The 21,261-nt window shown below is 35.9% G+C and overlaps 1 protein-coding gene across 1 annotated transcript in view; it reads left to right on the top strand.

The window, feature by feature from the left end:
• Window positions 1–21,261, top strand: part of MRPS9 (mitochondrial ribosomal protein S9) — a 33,896-nt gene that overhangs the window by 1,105 nt on the left and 11,530 nt on the right. The window contains exons 2-5 of the mRNA XM_030953672.1: window positions 5,759–5,938; window positions 14,377–14,439; window positions 14,529–14,559; window positions 16,797–16,876. Of these exons, the coding sequence (XP_030809532.1) occupies window positions 5,759–5,938; window positions 14,377–14,439; window positions 14,529–14,559; window positions 16,797–16,876 (354 nt within the window). The remainder of the gene's footprint in view (window positions 1–5,758; window positions 5,939–14,376; window positions 14,440–14,528; window positions 14,560–16,796; window positions 16,877–21,261) is intronic.

The raw sequence follows: 21,261 nt of genomic DNA, 5'->3' as shown, positions 1-21,261 counted from the left end.
ATTGGTTTACATCTAGATTAACTTCACTCATTAGGGATAAAGGCCTGGTGCCCATGTGGGTAGTTCTTTATGCAGCCGTCAGGAATACGTGCTCTTATTAAGGTGTGCAAAGAATGACAAAGAATAAAGCTGAAAATATTCTAATACTTGATTTCATTCTCAGTTGGAATAGTTCATGTTGCTTTGGTTGCCTTGTGTAGAAAGTATGATTATGACAGTAACTTGGTTTTCTTGGCGAGGCACATGCTTAAGTTTTAAGATTGGTATTGTAAATGAGAGAATGTTCTCAAAGGAGGAGTCACAGAGGAAGGCCGGACTGGAAGGAGCCTTGAGGGATCATTTATCTATTCCTCTCGCCCCCAGAGAGGGGATCAGTACCTAAGCCTGTGGCTATACACAAATTGTCTAGCTGTCTGTGAACCAAAGGATATGAGGAGAACTAATGGGAGACAGGGCCCAGAAACCTTAGAGACTCTTCTGTCCATTAGGTGTAGTTAACCTGGGGAACTGTTTGGTGAGAATGTTCAGGATGGTAAGTGTTTATGTGAATGCAGAAAGCAACTTGAGAAACTTGGAAGAACATTTCACTGAGCACCATTAAAAAAGAAGATAGTGGCATGTATGAACTACAGATTACTGGAAACCATGCAAGTGCCCTGGGAAAATTATCACTACCTGTTTGTCCTGTCCTTGTGCTTCTCATACTGGCTGTGTTTGACAACAGGGTAGAAGTTGTTGTATCCATGTTCTGACCTGCTATAACAATTTCTTATGTTAAACACTTACCTGTCCTGACTGTTTGGATTTTTTTTTATGATGCTTGTCCTAAAAATACCTTGCAGTTGTTTAGTTCGTTACTTCTTGTCTGTCTTAGTGGGAGAAAATGTTTGATTTCTTAACTTTAAAGTTTCTTGCATTGAGAGGCAAAATGGAAGCGGAACTTTGTAATTTCAGTTGCCTTAGCACTGACTGAGCAACAGGTGTAGTTTCCTATTCTTCCAATAAGCAAATGGCAGAGATGTAGTGTTATTTACAAAGAAAAGAGAGTCTAGCTTAGTTACTATCTATCATTCACTCTGATGTGATTGAATAGCTATTCTCAGCAGAAGAGTTCAGAGTTCCTGTTTAATTTGATTGGGTTGAGTACTTTATCTAAATCACTGTGGATGCTAAATGTACCGATATCAGACAGAGATTATGGTACTTTGGTGACAGACTTTCAGAACTACAACCTTTGCAGTTGTTAGCTAAGATACAGCTGGAAAGCCTCTTAGTACCTGAAAATTTGAGCCTAAAAACAACCAGATCTGAATTCTGTTCCCTGTTATACACATCTGACTTTCGCCATGCATTGATGCATTTAGAGCTATTTTTTACTTCCCCACTGTACAGCAAAACTTAATATGTAGATTTCGTTAAACATGCACAGAAAGCTTTCTGAGCAGATGAGATGCAGTTCTGTGGTTACCTGCCAAGGGACTTAATTTTGAAAAAAAAGCTTCTTCTGATAAAATACTTTGTGAAATCAGGTATTAAAAAAACCATCAAATCACTTACGCATATTTGCTGACATCTTGTGATGCTTTCCAGTGTATTTTGCAAAATGCTTCTGAGACATCAGTCTGATACTTGTTCACATAATTAGTTTGTAGGCCAACTAAAATCTAAGATTATACCAATGTTGTTTTAAATAAATCAATTAAAACACATTTTTGCGAAACAGCGCTCTAGAAATCCAAAACTCACTTATTGAGGAAAAAGCAATTATTTAGAAATTGGCATGGCTCTAAGCATTTATATTCTGTATAATTGCTATGTAAAGAGTGTTTTTTTCTTGTGCAACAAGCTAACAGAGGACTGTCTTGCGTGTCTACTGGCTTTCAGTAGCAGCAGCTGTGCCTGTAGCTGGAGTACTGGGCACTGGGCAGCTTTAGTCCTGCATACTGATTATGCAGGTTATACAGCTCCAGTTCCACATCTCTTAGTGAAGTCCTACCCCAGAGATAACTTGTTACAAATTTGTTTGTGCACTGCATGGTTTTTGAAAAGGAGGTGGTTGAAGTCTGCAGTTTAGAGCATGGAAGAATCATGGAAATGGTGCAACAGTATTTGTGCCATGTCTTTTGGTGTAATCTTCTGTCTCTGTAACTGTGTCTTGTTGTAAAACAAAGAACTTTTGGACTTGAATTTAAATCTCCTGACTCCAGTCCACCTTTCCTCCCATTCCACAAGTACGGGAAACTTGACTTCTCTGTTGGTTTGGTTTATATCTGTGTAACTCCAGTGAAGCAAAATGAACAGGATGAGTAAACAGACAGTCCTAGTTACTTCTCTTCTTGGAGGAAAATAGGCCAGAGAAGTTGCAGTTGTCTGAAAATGCTAATTTTTTTTCTAAGGCAAATTTAACATAAGCTGATTTTCTATAAGTTTATGGTCTCCTGTAAAATCAGGATTTGCCAAACAGTTTTAATTCTAGGTTGCTCAGAAAGGAGTTGGGAAGGAAGGGTTAATCACAGTGAATTGTGTCCAGGAGTAAAGGCTTTCCCTTCTCCCATGTTCTGGTGGAAGAGCATATTATTTCATGACCATTGTTAATAAGCATTAATATTATTTTAAAATGGTGAGGCTGCTGTCTTCAGTAATGCTTTATGAAATGTGTGAGAAGTGAATGCAAACCTCTGTGGTTTCCTCTACAGAGTAGAGGAGCATGCTTTCTTGTTTGACTGAAATGCCAGAAGCATTTAGCTGTGCTTTGCAGTTTCCGCCTGTGCCACCCATGAAATAGTGCTCTTATCCCAGAAGAGGTACCCAATACAATAGATATTAATTTACATAAGAGGCTGTTTTCTAATTATGAACAGTTTGTGTGTCCAGGGACTTTTGATTAGTGACAAATTGAAACTAGGGAAGAATATGAATAGCTTGAGGGAAGAATGACAAAAATGAGAAAATTACAATAGAAATTGACAGGAATAAGATGAAAGCAATCTTTTTTTAAAGTATTCTGTTTAAAGCATACCAGAGAGAAAGCTATTTTGGGCCAAGCAATAAGGAATCATATGTTCATTATCAAGAATTACAAATAATTAGTTACTATTAAGACAAGTTAGAAGATGAATTGAATTCTTTCCTGAGGAGTGACTAGGAGAGAAGAATAGGGAATATGTGGAGAAACCTTTTCTTTCCTCAATGCTTTATAAGGAAATCACCAGAGCCTTGCCTGTGGAAAATGTGAACATTCAAAATTTTGATTATTTTTCTTTTCATTCTGTCATTATTTCATTATTCATTCATTCTTTTCATTATGTCAATGCTTCCTCACAGGAAACATGAGTATTAAAGAGAAAAGGAAAAGGAAGAGACAAACCAAGATTAGTCTACATGCAATATATATAAGCTGTGGAGAAAATGAAGCAGCAACAGGCTCTTCAGCACCAAACTCTACCTTAGACCTATTTTAAAATCTTTTCTAGCAGAGGTGTATGTTACTTTCCTGAGTTTCATACCCTGAGGGACAAATCTTTGTCTGTCAGGTGAAAGCATAGAGGGTCAGTCCTTTCTGACTTGTGTGATCTTATTCAAAGATTACTTTACCTTCTATATCAAACCTGATTGAATTCATGGGCCCTATCTTGCAGCCCAGGCATGGGCTATATACAGGTTTAAGGCAGCATGTTGTAGTCTATATTTCAAATTGAAATTTCAAGGTGAGTTGTTACGTTTTGTATATGGAACACTGACACAGGCATGGATGGGTAAATTGTCATGAACAGCTTTACATATGTGCAGCAAATTAGATGAGTTGGATCAGGCCATCCTGGACTGCCAGATGTCCAAAATATCAACTGGGCACTCTGAAAGTAGAAAGAAAAGCTGTGTTTCATTTCCTGTTAATGTAGGACTTGACCATGTAATGGAGAACACCAAAAGCTTGTTGTCACAGGAGAAGTTCTTGTAAGCTAACTGATGTTGCTAGCAGAAGGTACAAATTTGATCTGCTTTTCTGTTTGCCTTGCAAATACATTTATGTAATCTTGTTTTGATGAGACATGCGGTTGTATTGTGGTTATAACTGGGTTTTGAGATTACTGTTGAATTTGTGTTAGTTACAGGAGGGTAGCAAGTGTTTTATTTTATTTATATTAGCTGAGCTCAGAAGGATGAAATCCATCAAAATTCTCAGCATGTCTAAATTGTGCTCTGAAGAAGACAATTCTCATGACTTAGAGAACATAGAATAATTTTGAATACTATCTTTGTTCTGTTCCTCGTAATCAGAACCCTAACTACTTCACATTGCTGCATGTGTTTGGTTTTGAGTGTTTTGCTAAAGGTAGACTGAGGCTGCAGCTCCCAGAGCATCAGGGCAATTTAATAATTTGCTGAAGGAAATGAAGGTAAAGAAAGGACTCCCCCTCTACTTTCTTTCTTCCAGTACAGTGTTTCAGCCGCCTCCTTGTTGCAGCTTTGGCAATTCTCTGAAAAGTGAGTTCTGAGCTGCTCAGACTTAACCAGCTCGGCTGAGAATTGCCTGCTTGTTAGGATGAAGCAGAAGTTAGTGTTCTGCCCCATGTAGGCAGCTGAGCTGGCTTGCAGAGGAGTCCTGGCCCAGAGCTGGCACAGGGAGAGTAAAGGGAGTGGAGCAAAGAATGTTGGCAGGGCTGAACTGTGCTATGGGTGCTCTCTGCCTTGTGAGGCTGCACTGTCTCCTCACAAAGCCTAGCCATGGCACGTTGAAGGGGTGGGGGTGAAGTCTTTCAGGGTACTGTGTGATGAACAAAACTTGGCATTTTTCTGAATCAGAAGTGATTCTTTTTCTGTCTTTGCTTTTCTGTCTCACATTGCTTTCTTTCTTGTGATTCCCTCCCTCCTCCCACTCACAGAAGACCACACAAATAATCAGTTCTCATTCAGTTTGTGGAATAGTTAAGCTGCAGAGAACTTTAATACTAATGTTGAAGAGCCAAAATAGTGCATAATATTGACTCTAGGCCAGAATTGAGACATTTCAGCTCTGTCAGTGAAGCTCCAGTTTGTCTGGCAGAGAGCATGAGTGAAATTAGTCATTTAAACAGCTGATTGTCTTGATAGAAGTGAGACCGAACCTGTGTGCTTGAGAAGGTAACTGCCCTTTGGGTTATGACTTGAGCTGGTACAGTGCTCAGTAGTATTGGCTGCTGGACTGCCCTCCTAGTTTTCTAATAGGTCTACTTGAGACAGTGAAGTAGCTTAAGCACCATTCTGGCGCCACAAAAAGGAAGGAACACGCCTTGGCTTTTCCAGAGCTTTTATCAGTATTTGATCAGTGGCTTCTGAAAAGCCACTAGGCAGCTGCCCCACATATTCTTATCATACTTTGTTGTGGGCTGCCTTTAGGTGAAGGCAAAACCTGATTATTTGCTGATGGTTTTTGTTTTCTTTTGTGATGGCATCTGTGATCAGTGCTGTTCTTTGCTTTTGCTGGATGTTCCTGACTTAGGATATACTATGTTTCTTTCCATCAAAAAAATCTTCTAAATTAATTGTAATGTGTGAAAATTTGAAGGTTTTAGAATGTGTTTATCTGTTCATGGATGTTAAACCATTGGAAGAAAATGGTTTAATGAGTAATAATGCTTTTCCTAACTTGTTCCTGTGGTGTGTTGAATCTTGTAATAGATATGAATAACTTGCTATAGTATTCATGCATTAATTTTATTTAGTGCTCATTATGCCAGAAATGTAAAATAAATCTCTCACTTTTTTTTATTTCTGTTAGACATTAAGGCTGATCTGTACCACTACAGCAGTGCAGAAGAGAAATGTAGGAGCCTCAGGACCTGAAAAGTACACGGAGGCATTTATTAAAAAACAGATTGAAGAGTTCAACCTAGGAAAGAGACATTTAGCCAACATGATGGGAGAAGATCCAGAAACTTTTACCCAAGAGGATATTGATGTAAGTACAGTTGCTCTGTTGGAGAAGTAATTTACTGTAGAGTTTCAGATATTGAAGGCACTTTACTTCAGCATGAGCCCCTCAGCTCTCTGTGAATTTTAATCAAACTGTCAGAATAAGCAGGAATGCTGCTATACATTGCAAACGTTGCAACTGTGACTGTGAATAGACATTCTACTTCTGCTACCATGTGAGGTCACACATCCCTGTATAGAGCTGTATACTATATCTTGTTAAAGCACAGTGGGTTCTTTTGAAAAGTGCTAATGGGTAATCCCCTTGATCTCAGGTTATAAGAGGCACTGTAAAGGTTTATGTAGCATTTCAAAACGTTTACTCTCAATTTGGCCTGCTGTGTATATTTAGGGTTTTCTTGCATGATACAGTGGTTGTTGGTAACGTATATTAAATTTTATAGGATATTTTATAACCAGTGCACTGGTTTAGCTTGAGGATTTTAATGTAGATGTGAATTTAAGCTCGTATCAGTATCTACAAACATACTGTTTTATTGTCATTCCCTCTCATGAGTGGCAGATGGGTGGCCTCCTCTTTCTGTCATTTAGGCTCATGTAGAGATAAGCTCCCTTTCACTCAGAAAAATGTTTTGTTGCATGGATGTTTCTTTTTTTTTCTTTTGTCTTTTTTTTTTATGTCTCACCTGGCCTTCACTTCTGTCATATCTGTCTTATTTTATCATACATCAGAGGTAGGAAGGAGAAATGTCATTTAGTGACATTCACTCTTAGGTGAAGCTGCGTGAAGTCTCATGGCAGAAGTTTTCTTTGCACAGCAGCCACTCTGCTGCTGTAGCCAAGGCAGCCCAGTGGGCCAGCAGGGCCCTTAGGATAGAGATAGGGATGTGCAAAGCAAGAGGCGTCCATGGTTTAGTTTTTTCAGGGAGAGGAGATTTGTTTGTTGCCTCCCTCAGTGACAAAATTCTGTCTGCTTGGCTGTGTCCATTTGAAAGGTCTTGGCGGTGTGCTTATGCCAAGAAATAATCTGTAGGTTGTGATACAAGCTCGTTTCAAACATGTTTGACAGGCTTCAAAACTAAGTTCTAAAAATAGGCAGCAAGGTACAGCGATCCAGAGTAATGGCCTGTTGAGAAAAAGACTGAAATGAGACTTGAGTTTTACCAGGTATCAGAAAATCCATAAAGACAGCTTGAGTTCAGGTCACAAATCCACAGGAAATCAAGCTTTGTGAGTGCAAAGCTATGCACTGATACTGTCTGTGTAGAGACATAGGAATTTCTCTGCCCTTCTACAAACAAGTGCCAGTGCAGAGACCCTGCCAGTCTAGGTGTAAGTGGGTAAGGTCAACAGTAAAAGTATTCATTGAGGTCAGCAGTAATACCAGTCTGTTTCTTTACATTGGCTATTTTATTTCTCTGCAAACTGTAAAATTTCCTTTCCATGTATTTTTCAGGTGTTTTTTTTTTTACCTTTAATGGCGTTTATTTTTTTAGTTACTTTCTTGTAGACTAAACATGCACCAATCTACCATGTCAGAATAGCTCCCATGTTAATACAGTACAATGATGATGCTGATAGGTCAGTTTGCCTGAAAGGTTAATGGTAGGAGAATGCATTAATCTGTAGTCTGGCTTCCTTCCTTCCTTGACAGGGTCTAGGGGAAAGGCTTCTAGAAAACAAGAAATGCAAAATTACTGTATCTATGTAGTGGTTTCTTCTTTATAAAGCCACAGTGCTATGATCATTTGCACAACATTAACTAAGCTCCACCATTAGTAGAAACAGATTCATTCTGGAAATTAGCTTTTACAAATGCAGTGTAGGTGACAAGTATGAGACTGCTTTGCAGACTGCTTCTGAAATGATGGAGAAGTGGGGCCAAAAGAGTAGTTTTGTTTGGTGATACCAAGTATCTGTGGTTTGATTTCTTCATATTCCATCAGGTGTTGGGAAGTAATTAGAGTGTGTAATAGTGTCTGCTATGCATAATTAAATTTCTGTTATAAAAATATAAAAGCTCCTTAAGCACTGGCAGGAGAATTACCAAGCTTTACATTTTGAACAGCAGTAATTCTTTCTGATGAGTACTTATATACCTCCATGTCTTCTGCTGTTAATCAGTCTTTGCAGTGTATTTCAAAAGTAGACATCCTAGGATTCTGTCCTTCACTGGAATTTTAGGTAGAGTTTAATAAAAGCTAAACCTTGTGAAGTTTTAAAAAAGGAAAATAAGTTGACTTACTTGCTAATCCTTGGATGTTGTGGAAGCAGAATTGCCTCTTACTGATACTTTTATTTAGGAATGAAAAGTTAAGCTGTGCATTACAACAGTATTTCTGGAGGAGAAAAAAAATCCAGCAAATTGATATATAACTCTGCACAAGTCTACCAATTGCTTTTTAATTGGTATTATAGACCTCACTCTGAAGCTAGGATGTTTTATTCTCCTATGTGTGAATATGTGCTATGAAGTTTTTCTAATTGATTCGCTTTGCCCATTCCATTTGATGTATCATTTTTCACAATATTTCATAATTTGTGCTCATTTCTAATGAACAGAGTCGTTAGGACAGGCATGTCTAAGTACAACTGACAGCTAACATTAGGTGCCAGATGCAGTTTATAAAGCTATGTAGAACTGCAGAGAACAGTTTAAATAAATTAGCACCTGTACATTAGTCTCACTTGCTGGTAATTTATAAGCGAATCAGTAGAGATGACATTTAGGTAAGTCATTGATCAAGTTAACAGCTGCATACCCACTGCCCAGCTGGGATACCTAATTAATAGAGATTGCAGTCCTGACCTAGTGCTTTTTCCCGTTTGAATCTGTAATCCTTTTATTTTGTGATTTAACTTCTAACTTACAGTTGTAGTAAACAGCCCACAGCCGTTTTCCACTGTCAGTTCTGTGATATTCCACTTTAAAGCCCAGGAATCTAAGTAAGATTAATATAAGAAGAGTGTCTTAAGCTTCATGACCTATTTATATGCCAGTATTTTTATTATTCATTTTTATGCAGTCACTAAATGCTCTCTCAGATACCAGCTCATCATAAAGGAATACTCTTTCCCTGTAAGAGTTAGTAAAACTCAAAAGCTAAAGATCTGCATTCATTTTGCTTGTTGTCTGTCTTATGACCTAATAGATTGTTGTCAAGCAGATGGAATAATTTGAACATAAAATATATGTTTTCCTCTACTAGCATTTAAATTGTTGGGAAAATACCAGTAAGATAGTTAACTGTGAAAATGTTAAATGTTGAAAGACTTAATTCCTCAACAGGTTTCTTTTAAAAAAATAAGGCTTCTTTCATGAAAAAATGCTTGTATCCAGTTGCTTTTAAAGGTGACTTGGCACGTCTCATTTCTAAATAATGTTCAAATTTTAGCAACACGGAGTATTAGAAATGAGTGAATATTGGCAAATGTGAAATGTCAGAAATGTTATTCAGAACAAAATGTGTTTCTGAACTGCCTGTTGTCTGCAAGAAGGGTGTCTTGTCCAGCATTGTCCTTAAAATAAATAATGGATTTTGGATTTATTTAAGTAGTTGAAGCTAGAATGCTTTTTTCAAGTATTTTTAATTTTTTCCCAGTGGAAGCAAACTCTGCATCAGTATTTTTTTACTTCTGCATAAATCTGAGCTGATGACTGCTGTATTTTTTTTTTACTCCTTCTAATACTGTTCCATATTTTGAAAAAATGAAATGAAGATAGAAATAAAGGCTGTTTCAACAGATTTTTTGTGTTTTTTTTTTCTCTGCAAGCTCATGACAAGATATTAATTTTCATTTTGAAAGTGATTACATAGTATAAAAATAATGTAATATTAAAAAATGTGGGGTTTTTAATATAATGACTGTGGATTGTTTTGCTTGTTTTGGTTTTTTTCCAAGTGATAGAGTTAAAATGGTATGTCACCTTGGATTTGAAACTTCTTTCTGTACAAGCTAGAATTTAGCTGTAGGTGAACTGTGATGAGGGTGTTTCAATAAAATTTAGTAGTTAGTTGTTAGAGGAGGGGTTTGTTTTGCAATATAAACTTTGTTGTGTCACTTTTTATTTGGGGCGGGGGGGCATTGTGGTTTGTTTTGTTCTTAACCTTTCTGTCCTGTTAAATAAAAAAGACATATATTTCTGAGTTAACATTTTGTGTCCCATTTTTGTTTCATTCATTCCTGGGTTTACCCCTGATATTCTGGATTTTGGATGCTGAAAACTGTTAAAGAATACTGCTAGTGTGGTTAGAAGGAAAACAGCTGTTCCAGAAAACATCTCGGTCTAAGAGGTGATGAAGTACAGTGACTAAATGATGTGATTCAAGAGGCACAGTTTAAGAAGGGAAGTGGCTCTCTTATGATCAAGTTGAGGAGTAGAAGCTGAAACAGCTTTTGCTCAGGTGTTTCATTAAAATGTTATGGCATAAAGTGTCACTTCTCACTTCAGTGTTTTGATGATTAAAATTTCGTGTATATTTAAACAGGAATGAGCTGGATTCTTGAGCCTGCTGCCAAAAAGGGTGCTGCTGCAAAGGAGCCCCAGGGGTAGAGGTGGTGTTTGGTTTTTCAGATTTCTTTTTCTTCTTTCCTTTTCCCTAAAATACCTTTTTTCACTGGATGTTACTTAGATAACTATCTTTGCACATGTTTTGAGCAATGGGAATTAGTGGAATGTTTTGTGTTTGAGCTTCAATAAAAATGGGCAAGATCAATTGAAGAACTGAACTGTTGAAGTCTCCTATCCCAATATGACTCAGTCAACTCTATTTGAATTAAAGTATTGAATTCTTAGTTTCTCAAGACATTGGGAAATAAAAAGCAAAAGAAAATGTAACTCTGACTGACCCAGCTGAATTTGTTTGATTCAGAGTTAGTCTCTGACGTGTGAGAAAATGAGCAAACAACTTCTTGGCTTGTAGGGAGGTGGTAGGAAGGCAATGACGATCAGCAGTCAGGATGTGCAACATCCACAGGGAGGAGGAAAGGTGAGGATGTGGCAGGTACACTGAATTTACATGACATACCCATGCAGGGCTGGACAGATTATTTAATTAATTGGTTTTTATGTTTGAAGGAATGCCAGATTTTTGGGGTTTCTCTGTTTTTGGGCTTTTTTTCTTAATTGGGATGGAAGGTTGTGCTTGTTATTCCAACTGGCTTGAATTCAAACTTAAAGCTGCAAGTGAAAGACATTTTTGTCCTGTGGGCAGTATATTGACTCTTCTGGTCCCTCAACAAATGATGATATAACAGGATTTCTTTTAGTTTGGTACAGGAAATTTACGTTTACCAACTGTACAGTTTAAGAAATGTCAGATGTAAACTACCTTGTTACTAATGTGTTCATTATGATCTGCTGCTTTTAAAGGTGTGACTACTGGGTATTTTCCTCTTCTCTGTGTGGATCAACAGTGAAATTCAAAAACAAAGATTTTCAAATCCTTAAAAACACGACTTTTTTTTTTTTAGTAACTCATAGCAGAGGCAGACTGTACCCATTCCACCTTTTCAAATAATTTATGTAGTTATTTTTGGAAATACTGTTGTGTTATAAGGTACCAGGATTTTTAATTGTGATTCTGCTGAAAATAATTATGGATGTTTCACTTTTAGAAAGTTGTGGTTTATTTCCAAAGACAATGGCAACAGTGTGATTTATCAAACAGAATGTGAAATAGCAGCCCCAGAACCTGTGGAGTCTAGAATGGGGGGAATATATCTTCTATAGCTGAGATGATGACACTGAGAAAGTAGTTCTTCATATTCAACACAACAGTTTCTTTAATCTGGAGTTCAAGTCCAAATAAGCACTAAAAAAAGGGTATGAGCCAGGACCCTTGAGGTGAAAACCACTTCTGGAATGGGAAACTGCAGTTAAATGTAAAGGTTTCTTGGGAACTTTACTGCTAGCATTTACACCTTGATTATAAAGTCTTAAGAGGGACATTCACCTGCTTTTTCTGTTCAGGAAAATGCAACTAACGTGCAATTAATTCTCTATGGAATTTTGGTTTGAGACCTGGAGATTCATGAAAGGAAACCTATGTTCCATATCTGAAGACATTTTAAAAAGATTTTGGGAAAATAATTTCATGGTTATGTGCTTCAGGTGCAGTTTGGAGGGACTAATTCTGATGTTATTCCTCAGATTGATCCACCATCTTTTTATATTGCTAGTACAGGGCTTTCTAAAAAGATTTTTCTACAAAAATGAAACATTTGCATAGACAAAATCAGCTTCTGTAGATGAAGCTCCCAAGAGGCAGTCTGACTTTCTATGTAGTTGGTAAAGTACAGCCTCAGAACCTAGCTATGTGAAAGTAAGAAGAGAATTCTGAATAAAGCTGAACTGGAATCTGTTGCATTCCAAGATAGTTCATCCTCGATTACTTTTCCATAAAAAGAGAGAAGTCAGGAAGACTATTTATTTCCATTTTGCAACAACAAAAAAATAAGCTTATAAAATGAGCCATTCTTCTTTGGTTGGTTGTTGTGTGAGATATGAGAGTAGATGCTAGGTTTTCTTAATACAGGATGTGTTCATGCTGTAGTGTGAAAGACGTGAGTATACACTGAGCAATAAAATAAACTTTCCAAGAAGTAGAAGGTCTCAGATGGCAGCTACTTTTTTCATTGTAAATGTTAAGTTGTTATGTTTGGCATTTATTAAGGTGTCATAGTTACAGTAACTGTTTTGGCTGAGATTCTGGAAATGCTTGTATAAAGATTATGTCTTAAATACACACACAGTCAGTCTCAGGACCCTGTAATAATTTCTATTAATATATTATATAAGGTGTTGGTTTAACATCATTTGGCTCACAGTAGATTTCTCTCTTGTCATCATAATTAATCCCCATTTGTTCATAAATAGGTGTTCACCTACTGTGTGTATGCATAAAATGCCCATTGACTAACAAATGGGAATACAGTAGTCACTAAGAGAAACAAAATTACCATTTTATAAAATCAAGTTAAGCCTTTTGTTTGCTTCAGAATTCTGAAAATTTCTGTTCAGAATGCCAGTAGGGGATTAATGAAAGTAATAGGTTAGGTCTTTTTACACTCCATGCATATTAAATCTGTTGAAGCACTGACAAAGCACTCCAAGTCTATGGAAAAAATTATCAGCAAGTAATAGCCGTAAGGTAGCCTAGCTAACAAAGAGCCATTCTTCTTGAGAGAAGATTTTAACCTCAGATTTTATTGTAATTCTACTTTTCTGTACTGTCTAATAGAAATATAAATGAGACCATTGCCAGAAGGGTTTATTTGGTTGGTCCATTTTACTGTACAAGCACAATATTTCTGTCTGAAGCTCTGCTACCCACTGTCTGAAGTTGGCTACACTTGCCAGACTCCGACATCTGGGAGCTTTTGGTGGCTAGCTTTTTCTGGTTTGTTTTTACAAACAAATTAAAATAAACAGCTCTGACGAATGCATGTTTTTGCATTATTAAATTATGATTTAGTTACATTTAAGATGGAGAGTAAGATGATACTGAGCAGAAATGTATGTCATAAGGCTTAACTTTGTAAGGTGCTTTGCCTTAAATTTTGGCCAGAATGGTTTGGAATATTGGTATACTAACTTCATTTGTTGTAGGCAAATAATGCTCATTTTATATATCACATAAATACTGGTAAATATTGATTAAGTCAAAATAGTATGTACCTTGTACGTAGTGAAAACAGTTAACAATGAGTGTGATGAATGTCATATATTTTTCTAAAGTGTTTTATCAAACCTTCAGGTATCTAGTGGAAAAAAAAAAGATGTCACTTGAGTCTTTCTTCTCTGGGCAGTTCAAGTTCAGCAAAGATTTAGCAATTCACAGTTGTTTCCAAATGCAGTGATCAGTGAAATGCTTATTTAGGCTATGTAAAATAGCTATTACTGCCACAACAAACATGGCTTTTTAGACTTGAGGAAACTATGTCTGGAAATTGTAGAAAGTGGGATTCCAAATGTTTAAAATTTGGCTTTTTCCTGTTGCCTTAAGTAAAATTTCTATGCTTGGTCTGTCAGTAGGCACTTTTAGGAAGCACTGATATTTTCAGAAAGATAAATAAATAAGTGTTGTGATTTCCTCTGGAAGTCACAGCAGTTGAAATTTTACTGGAAAATCATTGTGTATAAAGGTGGCCTTTGCACTTGAGTAGTTATGGTAAGTTATGATAAATGCATTCTATAAAAACTAAATTTGGCAGAAGAAAGTTCACTCATTCTAATGCAATGGAGTACAGCCTTCAGAATGAGGTTTTACCTCTGAGGATTCCAGAAGAAATTATCTGCTTTTCTTTTCAGCACATCACATATGCGTCATATTTTCTTACTGATTTGGTTGCCTACTGTACAAAAATTATGCTATTTTTTGCAGAAGAAAATACATTATGTTTTTGATGATGCTTTTGTGGGAAAAAAGTCACATACGAGATCTTTCTTCTTGTTTTCAGAGAGCTATTGCCTATCTCTTTCCTTCTGGCTTATTCGACAAACAAGCCAGACCTCTGATGAAGGTAGGATTTCTTGTTGCATTTCTGAATAACTGTAGCATGTTACTTGGAGTAACTTTTCCCTTTTGCTGATATTTTTCATTTATTTACAGCATCCTACTGAAGTTTTTCCAGAGCAGAGAAGTAAGTGTTCTTAGATATTTATTTTATTATTTCTAAGTATTAGGATTATTGCATATGTAGAATTTCTTATTTTTATGGATTGGCTCTTTTCCCTATGTTCCTAATGACTGTTAAGACATGAGCAGTAAAAGTCTATTCTGATATTCTGTGGTTTAGGATAAAAATTATCAGTCTATTCCAGAGTACCACTGATCTTCTCAGGAATTGCATTAACTGACTAAGATAAATGTTTTTCATTGTTTAAAAATAAGCAATAAATAGAATGATGCATAGAATCTCTTGAAGTCATGGGAAAACCTTTTGTTAAATTCAGTAGCTTTTTGTCAGAGCTGTCTATCACCTCCATAAAATATTCATTAATACTATTTTAAACGAAAAGTTTTCTTTGTAACTTTGTTGCTCTAGAAGATTAGAAACTACAGGTTTGGATTTTTTCAAATAATAGACAGAGTAGAACCACTCCTAATCACTTCTTTGACTTTAAAGTCCTAACTCTGCATATCTGTCCATACTGTCTTTGGTTTTGCTCCTGAAACACCATCTAGAGTCCCAGATGTCAGTGATATGCCAGTATGTTGGTCAGTTCACTAAAATCAATAATTTAATTTTAAATAGAACATTTGAAAGATAAGGTCAAAACCTGTTACCTGTTTTTGACTAGTATTTGGTATGAACTAGTAGCATGGGTGTGAAATTCTACATTCACTGAGCTATCAGGTCCCAGATAAACATTTCTGATTATCATTAAAATCTTAAAATTTTCCTTCCTTTCTCCTGTTGCTGGAATAATTGATACTTGTTTTTGGAGGACTTAATGTCTTTGGAAAGCAGTCTAAATGATCTGAAATTTTGGATTTTCAGCTTTCAAATGGTATCATGCCTTATTTTTCAACGTCCCTGTATTGTGAAGTAAAAAAGTAGAAAGTGAAAGGGTAGGAGAGAGTTAATCATTTAGTAGTTTTAAAATCCAAGGGCTGTTTTATGGAAGAACTAAGCTACTATTCTATATGCTTTCAGGACTAAAGCATTCTTTGAAATGCTAGCAATATCCTGAGGACTGTAAGAACAAATTAGTATAAATGTTTAGTTTTGTATTTAAATCTAAAAATAACACATTCAATAAGTATCTCTTAAGGCAGCTTTGTCTCGTCTATGTATTGCATCTTCAATAACTTCGAAGTACAAAAACTTAAATTTATACTTTGGAAATTTTCCACAACAGTTTTTTCAACAAAATGTGGTTTCACAACTGCATACATGGAAAATCACACTAGTAGTGTATATGGGTAAAGTCCCCTGTATCCTTTCTTTTCTGCTAAGTTTTGTATCTTTACATTCAGCTTCTGAATGTATATATATCTTGGTGTTCCAGTCCAATATATATTGTGCTTATCAGACAGGTTTCTGGAGTCTTATCTTTGCCCTCAGTTTACAGGTAGCTTTAATTAACTTCGCTGAATAAAATGGCTGTGGCTTTCTCTACAGTTCAGTTTGTAAAAAGCTCTCAGTTTTTTATTTTTGTAGTTTTTCATTATTTGAAAGAGATCTTTATGTTATCTCAGTTTGCCTCTTTTTTTCTCCAAAGTCGAAATTTGACTTTAAATAATAGAATGCACTGGATATTCTGAATTAATATGAAACATTTGTTTTCTTGCTGAACTAATTATGTAAACTGTAGGATAGGTCTTTGTATTTAAATATCCCAAATGTAATAACACAAATGAGTTCCAAAATTACCCAAGTTCTGAATATGGTTGTTGCCCACAAGACAAGTGTACACATAGTTAGTTTAGCTTAGATGTATTATGCTGATAAAAAGAATAAAATCTTTGTTTTAGCCCTGTTTTTTCCAGAGCTGCTAATCTTTCACTTTTCAGTGTAGATTTCAGTTGTCTCTTACTTTGTACTTCTTTTTACACTAAAATGTGTACTTCTATTTGTAATACCACCTATACAATCTTTCAGAGTTGTACACAAGAGATTTCTTTATGTAAAATGTTATTTACAATTATAATGTTAAATATTTTATTATTGTTGCAGAGGGAGATTAGCTTTAAAAAAGATTGTCTGAACTATTAGATTTCCAGGCAGATTGAACACCTGTAAAATGTTTTTGTTCTCTGATATTTAGAAAGACAGTCAGTATTATGACAGAGGTTTATAACTGCAGTTAGATACAAGGGAATTTTTTTTAGGGACTGTATATTGCTTTCTTGTCTAATCTTGCCTTCCATTAGAAATCCAATGGGGAGAAGATGGCCGACCATTTCACTTCCTCTTTTATACTGGCAAGCAGTCATATTATTCATTAATGCATGTAAGTATGTTATCTGTAATAAATAAGGTCAGCTCCCAGTCAAGTGCATGTTATTCTGGAGGTGCCACCCAGGATCTCCTGGGTTTAGTTATGTTTTCACAGAAGGCCATACTATCACATCTGAAGCTACATACAATGTATATTTTTGTGTCACAATATTCATTATTATGAACTTTTTTATGTCACATTTAAGAGAACACACTACATAATAGTTCTTCCTTTAATTTTTGGTTCATTTTACAGTTTTGACTATGGACTGGTTTTGAATACTCTGAACACTTTCCTGTAGGCTCTGTCTAACTGTAGTTGGTAGCAAAAGATTAGTAGTGGAGAATGCACATAGAGCAAAAATGGCTAGTTCTAGCAAAGTTCATTGTAGAATAAAAAATAGTTCTTTTTTTTTTCCTCTGTGAAGGGCAAAGCTATAGGAAATGTTATTTGTGCTGACATTTGGTGTGAAGAAAATTTGCATTTAAACTGCTTAATTGATTTTTCTAAAATGGTTCCATTCATGCAAACTTAAGGCTTTTTCTGATTAATATGGTTCCAGGAGTAAAGGATCTGCATCTTTTACCTTCATGAAAAAAGCTGTATCTAATAGAACATCACTAGACCCTGAGTCTTGACATGGGTTGTGAGCAGACCTTTCATATCTGTGACCCTCAGTAGCACAAGCATTATCTGCATCTTTAGAAGAGTCTGTGAGAAGACATTAATGTTTCTTACATGTACTTATGGAAGACAAAATCATTGATAATGTATAATATAATAATGCAGAAATATTTAATTGAATATTCACATCAGATTTTGTTTCCTCATTAGATAAGTTGTAAGAAGTTAGTTCTATGGTTAGTCAGTTGTCAGAAAAACAAACTTTATGGTTACAAATTCAGTGCACAGCTATACTGAGTATAGTGTTTTTTATTAGAATGATCTGATATTTATTTGAGTTCTGTGTACCCAAAGGACAAAATCCCCTCTTGTCAGGTACATTTATTTCTTTGGGAGAATAAAAAACACCCCCACTTTTTTTTTTTTTCTTTTTTTCTTTTTTTTGTTGCTGACCTTGGGCAAATGAGCTTCTTGCCCTGGCAGAAATGAAATGAATGATAAATGTAGAGAATGTCTTTGCTGAGTAATGGAGCTGCAGCATAGGCTTTCCACAGAGGTTTTCTCCTGCACAGCCCGAGGCAGCCCGAGGACCCCTGCTGTTCATTTAAATAGGTATGTCAAATCTGCCTCGAAACGCCGCTGGTTTGATCTGTGGTAATATTTGTGAAGGTTCCATATGGACTTGAGCCCCCTGCAGTGCTAAGAAATAATGTACAACGCTTCATGGTGCAGACGCAAATTTTCTCTGAAAAGGGATGCAATGCTGCGTTTTAGCTGTCGGAGAGGATGATGGAGCTGACGCGCTAGGCCTGTCAACTTGTTACACGGATGGGTTGCACACAGCAAGGCTGTGGAAAATCTGTGCCTTTTAACTTTTCTACTTAATCACGGTTGTAGCATTGCCTTTAGACTGTATGCTACATTAATTCTCTTCCTGCCTTCTGCCTTTCATCCCAAGTTTCACGGAAAAAAGTAAAGCATGCAGGTCTTGTAGAGGAGCCTTATCAAACAGCTGTCATCTGACAAGCCATTTGCATTTGTTTTGGCTGAAACGGAGCAACCCAAGGGCAAGATGTTTTGTTGCATTCCATCATAATGAAGAAATTACAAATTTTACAAGGAGCACAAGTTTATTTTTAGCTCTTCCTAGCAGTTAGAGTATGCAAGCTTGCCTTGGAAATCTCTGAAGTATAGTGCGCGTTTTGTTTCTAAGAGCGTGGCAACCACCTTCAAACAAATGGCCTTGACAAATGCATTTTTCATTAGTATAGGATACTTGAGTGTTCTTCAACTGCTTCTGAATATTTTCATTAAATAGGCTTCTTTAAATGTAAATCCATTAAGTGAGATTTAACAGGTTTTTTTTTTCTAAGTTGGCCAAATGAAAGCCAAAATCTGCATGAAATTCCCAACATTGTTTTAACCACTTATTAAACTAATGTGTATTTAACAAAATGTATTCCTAAGTCTCAAAGCTAATTAATTTGTCCAGAAAAGATTTGTATGTTAATACTGCCTAGTATAAGTAATCAATCTGATTTGAAGATGTCTTTTAAATTGCTACGTTAAATCTAATAAACAGGATAAACATATTATTTAGCTTAAACTTGTATGCCATTAATTACATAGGCTCATGTGGAACTTGAATTTTATTACCTGTTAGTTATATAACTGGGCATAGCATTATTGTTTAGTTAGTGCTTATAAAAAGTATAAAATAAGCTATCTTTGTATGTATTATAATTGCCAATATACATGTTTGGCTTTCAATATGAAATGAACTATTATACAAGATACTTGTTACATGTATTATTGTTGTTCTGCTTGTTGAATAAAGTTTAGCTGTAGGGAAAAGGACCATTTATTTTTCTTCTGATACACAAAAAACTGTTTATTGCATGAAACACCATTTTCCAAATATTTGATAGTGCATTTGATCATCATTTCACTTAAAAGTTTTTTGGAATAATACCATTTTTGTAATGTGCAGAACAAGACAAAATGGTATCTTCATACCATTGTGCACAGGAAAATAGTAATTCCATGTAATCATGCTTGTACATTTTTTAGAAATATCAGGGCTTATGGATTGTGGTAAATACTCTAACAATTGAGCATTTTAAGTCTCAAAAATATTCCAAAACTTAAAACCATTCAAAGTGTATGCTGAATTCAAAACACAAGAAACAAAGTGCAAACTGAAGTAAAATGTGGGCTCTACAGCATATCTGAACTATAATGTTGACAAAATTTTTTCCCCCCTAAAAATCTCTTTTAGAGATTCATTTGCTGATTTCTTCCCTATTTTTTAATGCAGAGTAAAATAATTTTTAATTATTTTAAGTGTCCTTGTAGAGATCTTAAATTTGATCTCTATTAGAAATGGAAGCATTTCAGTACATAGTCAATCTTGTAAAATCAGCTATTTTGATTGTGTAATAGCTGAGTTTACAAGACACACAGATGTGTACAGTCATGAATTGGACTATTGAATCCTCAAGTGATTAGTAAAATCTTCACCTGCCAGCTTTGAAAAAGCAAGTGTGTCTTCAGAAGCTTTCTTTAGCCGTTGGGGAGTGAAGATTTGTCAGATAAATTATTGGGCATTACGTGTGATTCCTGATTTTGCAAAGGCTCATCCACATACTTTACTTCACACGCGAGTGGTTCTTTCAGTCTGTTGGCTTTATCTCTATACAGAGATAAGATACATGCATCAATTTTATTTTTTTTTTTAGTACTTCAGACCAAAATTTTATAAGAGTTTCAAGTCCACTTTCATTGCCAGAAATATGTCGGAAATTATATTTAACATTTCTCTTACACTTGGAATTACTTTAAAATGCTACTTTTCAATGTTGCTTGACTTCATCTCCCGAGTAAAGGGTTCTTTGTCTGAATAGACATGATTGCTGTAATTTAACTAGAAGAGTTTAAAGAGATAATTTTAATTCTTAAAAGTGCACATTCTTAAAACTTAAACAGGCTGTGGAGTGTTGGTGTTCTTTGGGATTACCTAGGGAGGGTCTTCAGGAAAATTTTATTGTTGCTACTGTTCTAAACCCTTTTGTCATTGTAACTGACAATTAATTTCTGAGGCTAGAAAGTGGTAGATCATAACCCATATCTTATTTTATTTGCCTGTGTTTATCAATCATTTCCAAATATGAAAAAAATCCTTAAGTTTTCTTCTGACTTGTGTCATGTTACCTGAAAATACTTGAGTTGCTGTTTAGAAGCAATTCTGACTGTAGTCAGTCTCTTAAGGTCACAGCTGTGATTACTTTCAGGTGTCCTTTTTTAAGGAGCTGTGTTGTAGCTGTGTTGAGCTCCTGTTCATGTATTTTTGCTGACCATACTAATAAATAAATATGTATGCCAGAATGTATTGAAGGAGGCTGGGTGTTTGTGAGGAGGCAGACAGGAGGCTGCTTTTGCAGGTAGAGTGGTGACACCCTCTGCCTTTGAAGGCAAGAGGTAAGTCAAGAGTAGCAGTAGGGTGAAAAATCTCCATACACATTCATAAGACATGATAAACCAGTACGTCAGAATTCTAAGCATCTGCCACCAAAATACCATCTTTGTGCCTGGCTTGACTTCTTCCAAATGCAGACACTCATGGAGCTCATCAGATTCAGTCTCTGACTGTTCCAGCTGAGCTCTCCCCAGGCTGCTAGGGGACAGACACAGCCCTCCTTCCCCTTCTCTTCCCTCACTCCATAGTCCCAAGCAGAAGCTTCCATACTTGTTCTTTACCAGTACTCAACTACAGA

The sequence above is a fragment of the Camarhynchus parvulus genome, chromosome 1 (assembly GCF_901933205.1).
Source record: "Camarhynchus parvulus chromosome 1, STF_HiC, whole genome shotgun sequence".
Classification (NCBI taxonomy): domain Eukaryota; kingdom Metazoa; phylum Chordata; class Aves; order Passeriformes; family Thraupidae; genus Camarhynchus; species Camarhynchus parvulus.
Note: the sequence above shows the minus strand (reverse complement) of the source record. Positions and strands in the feature narration are given on the sequence as shown.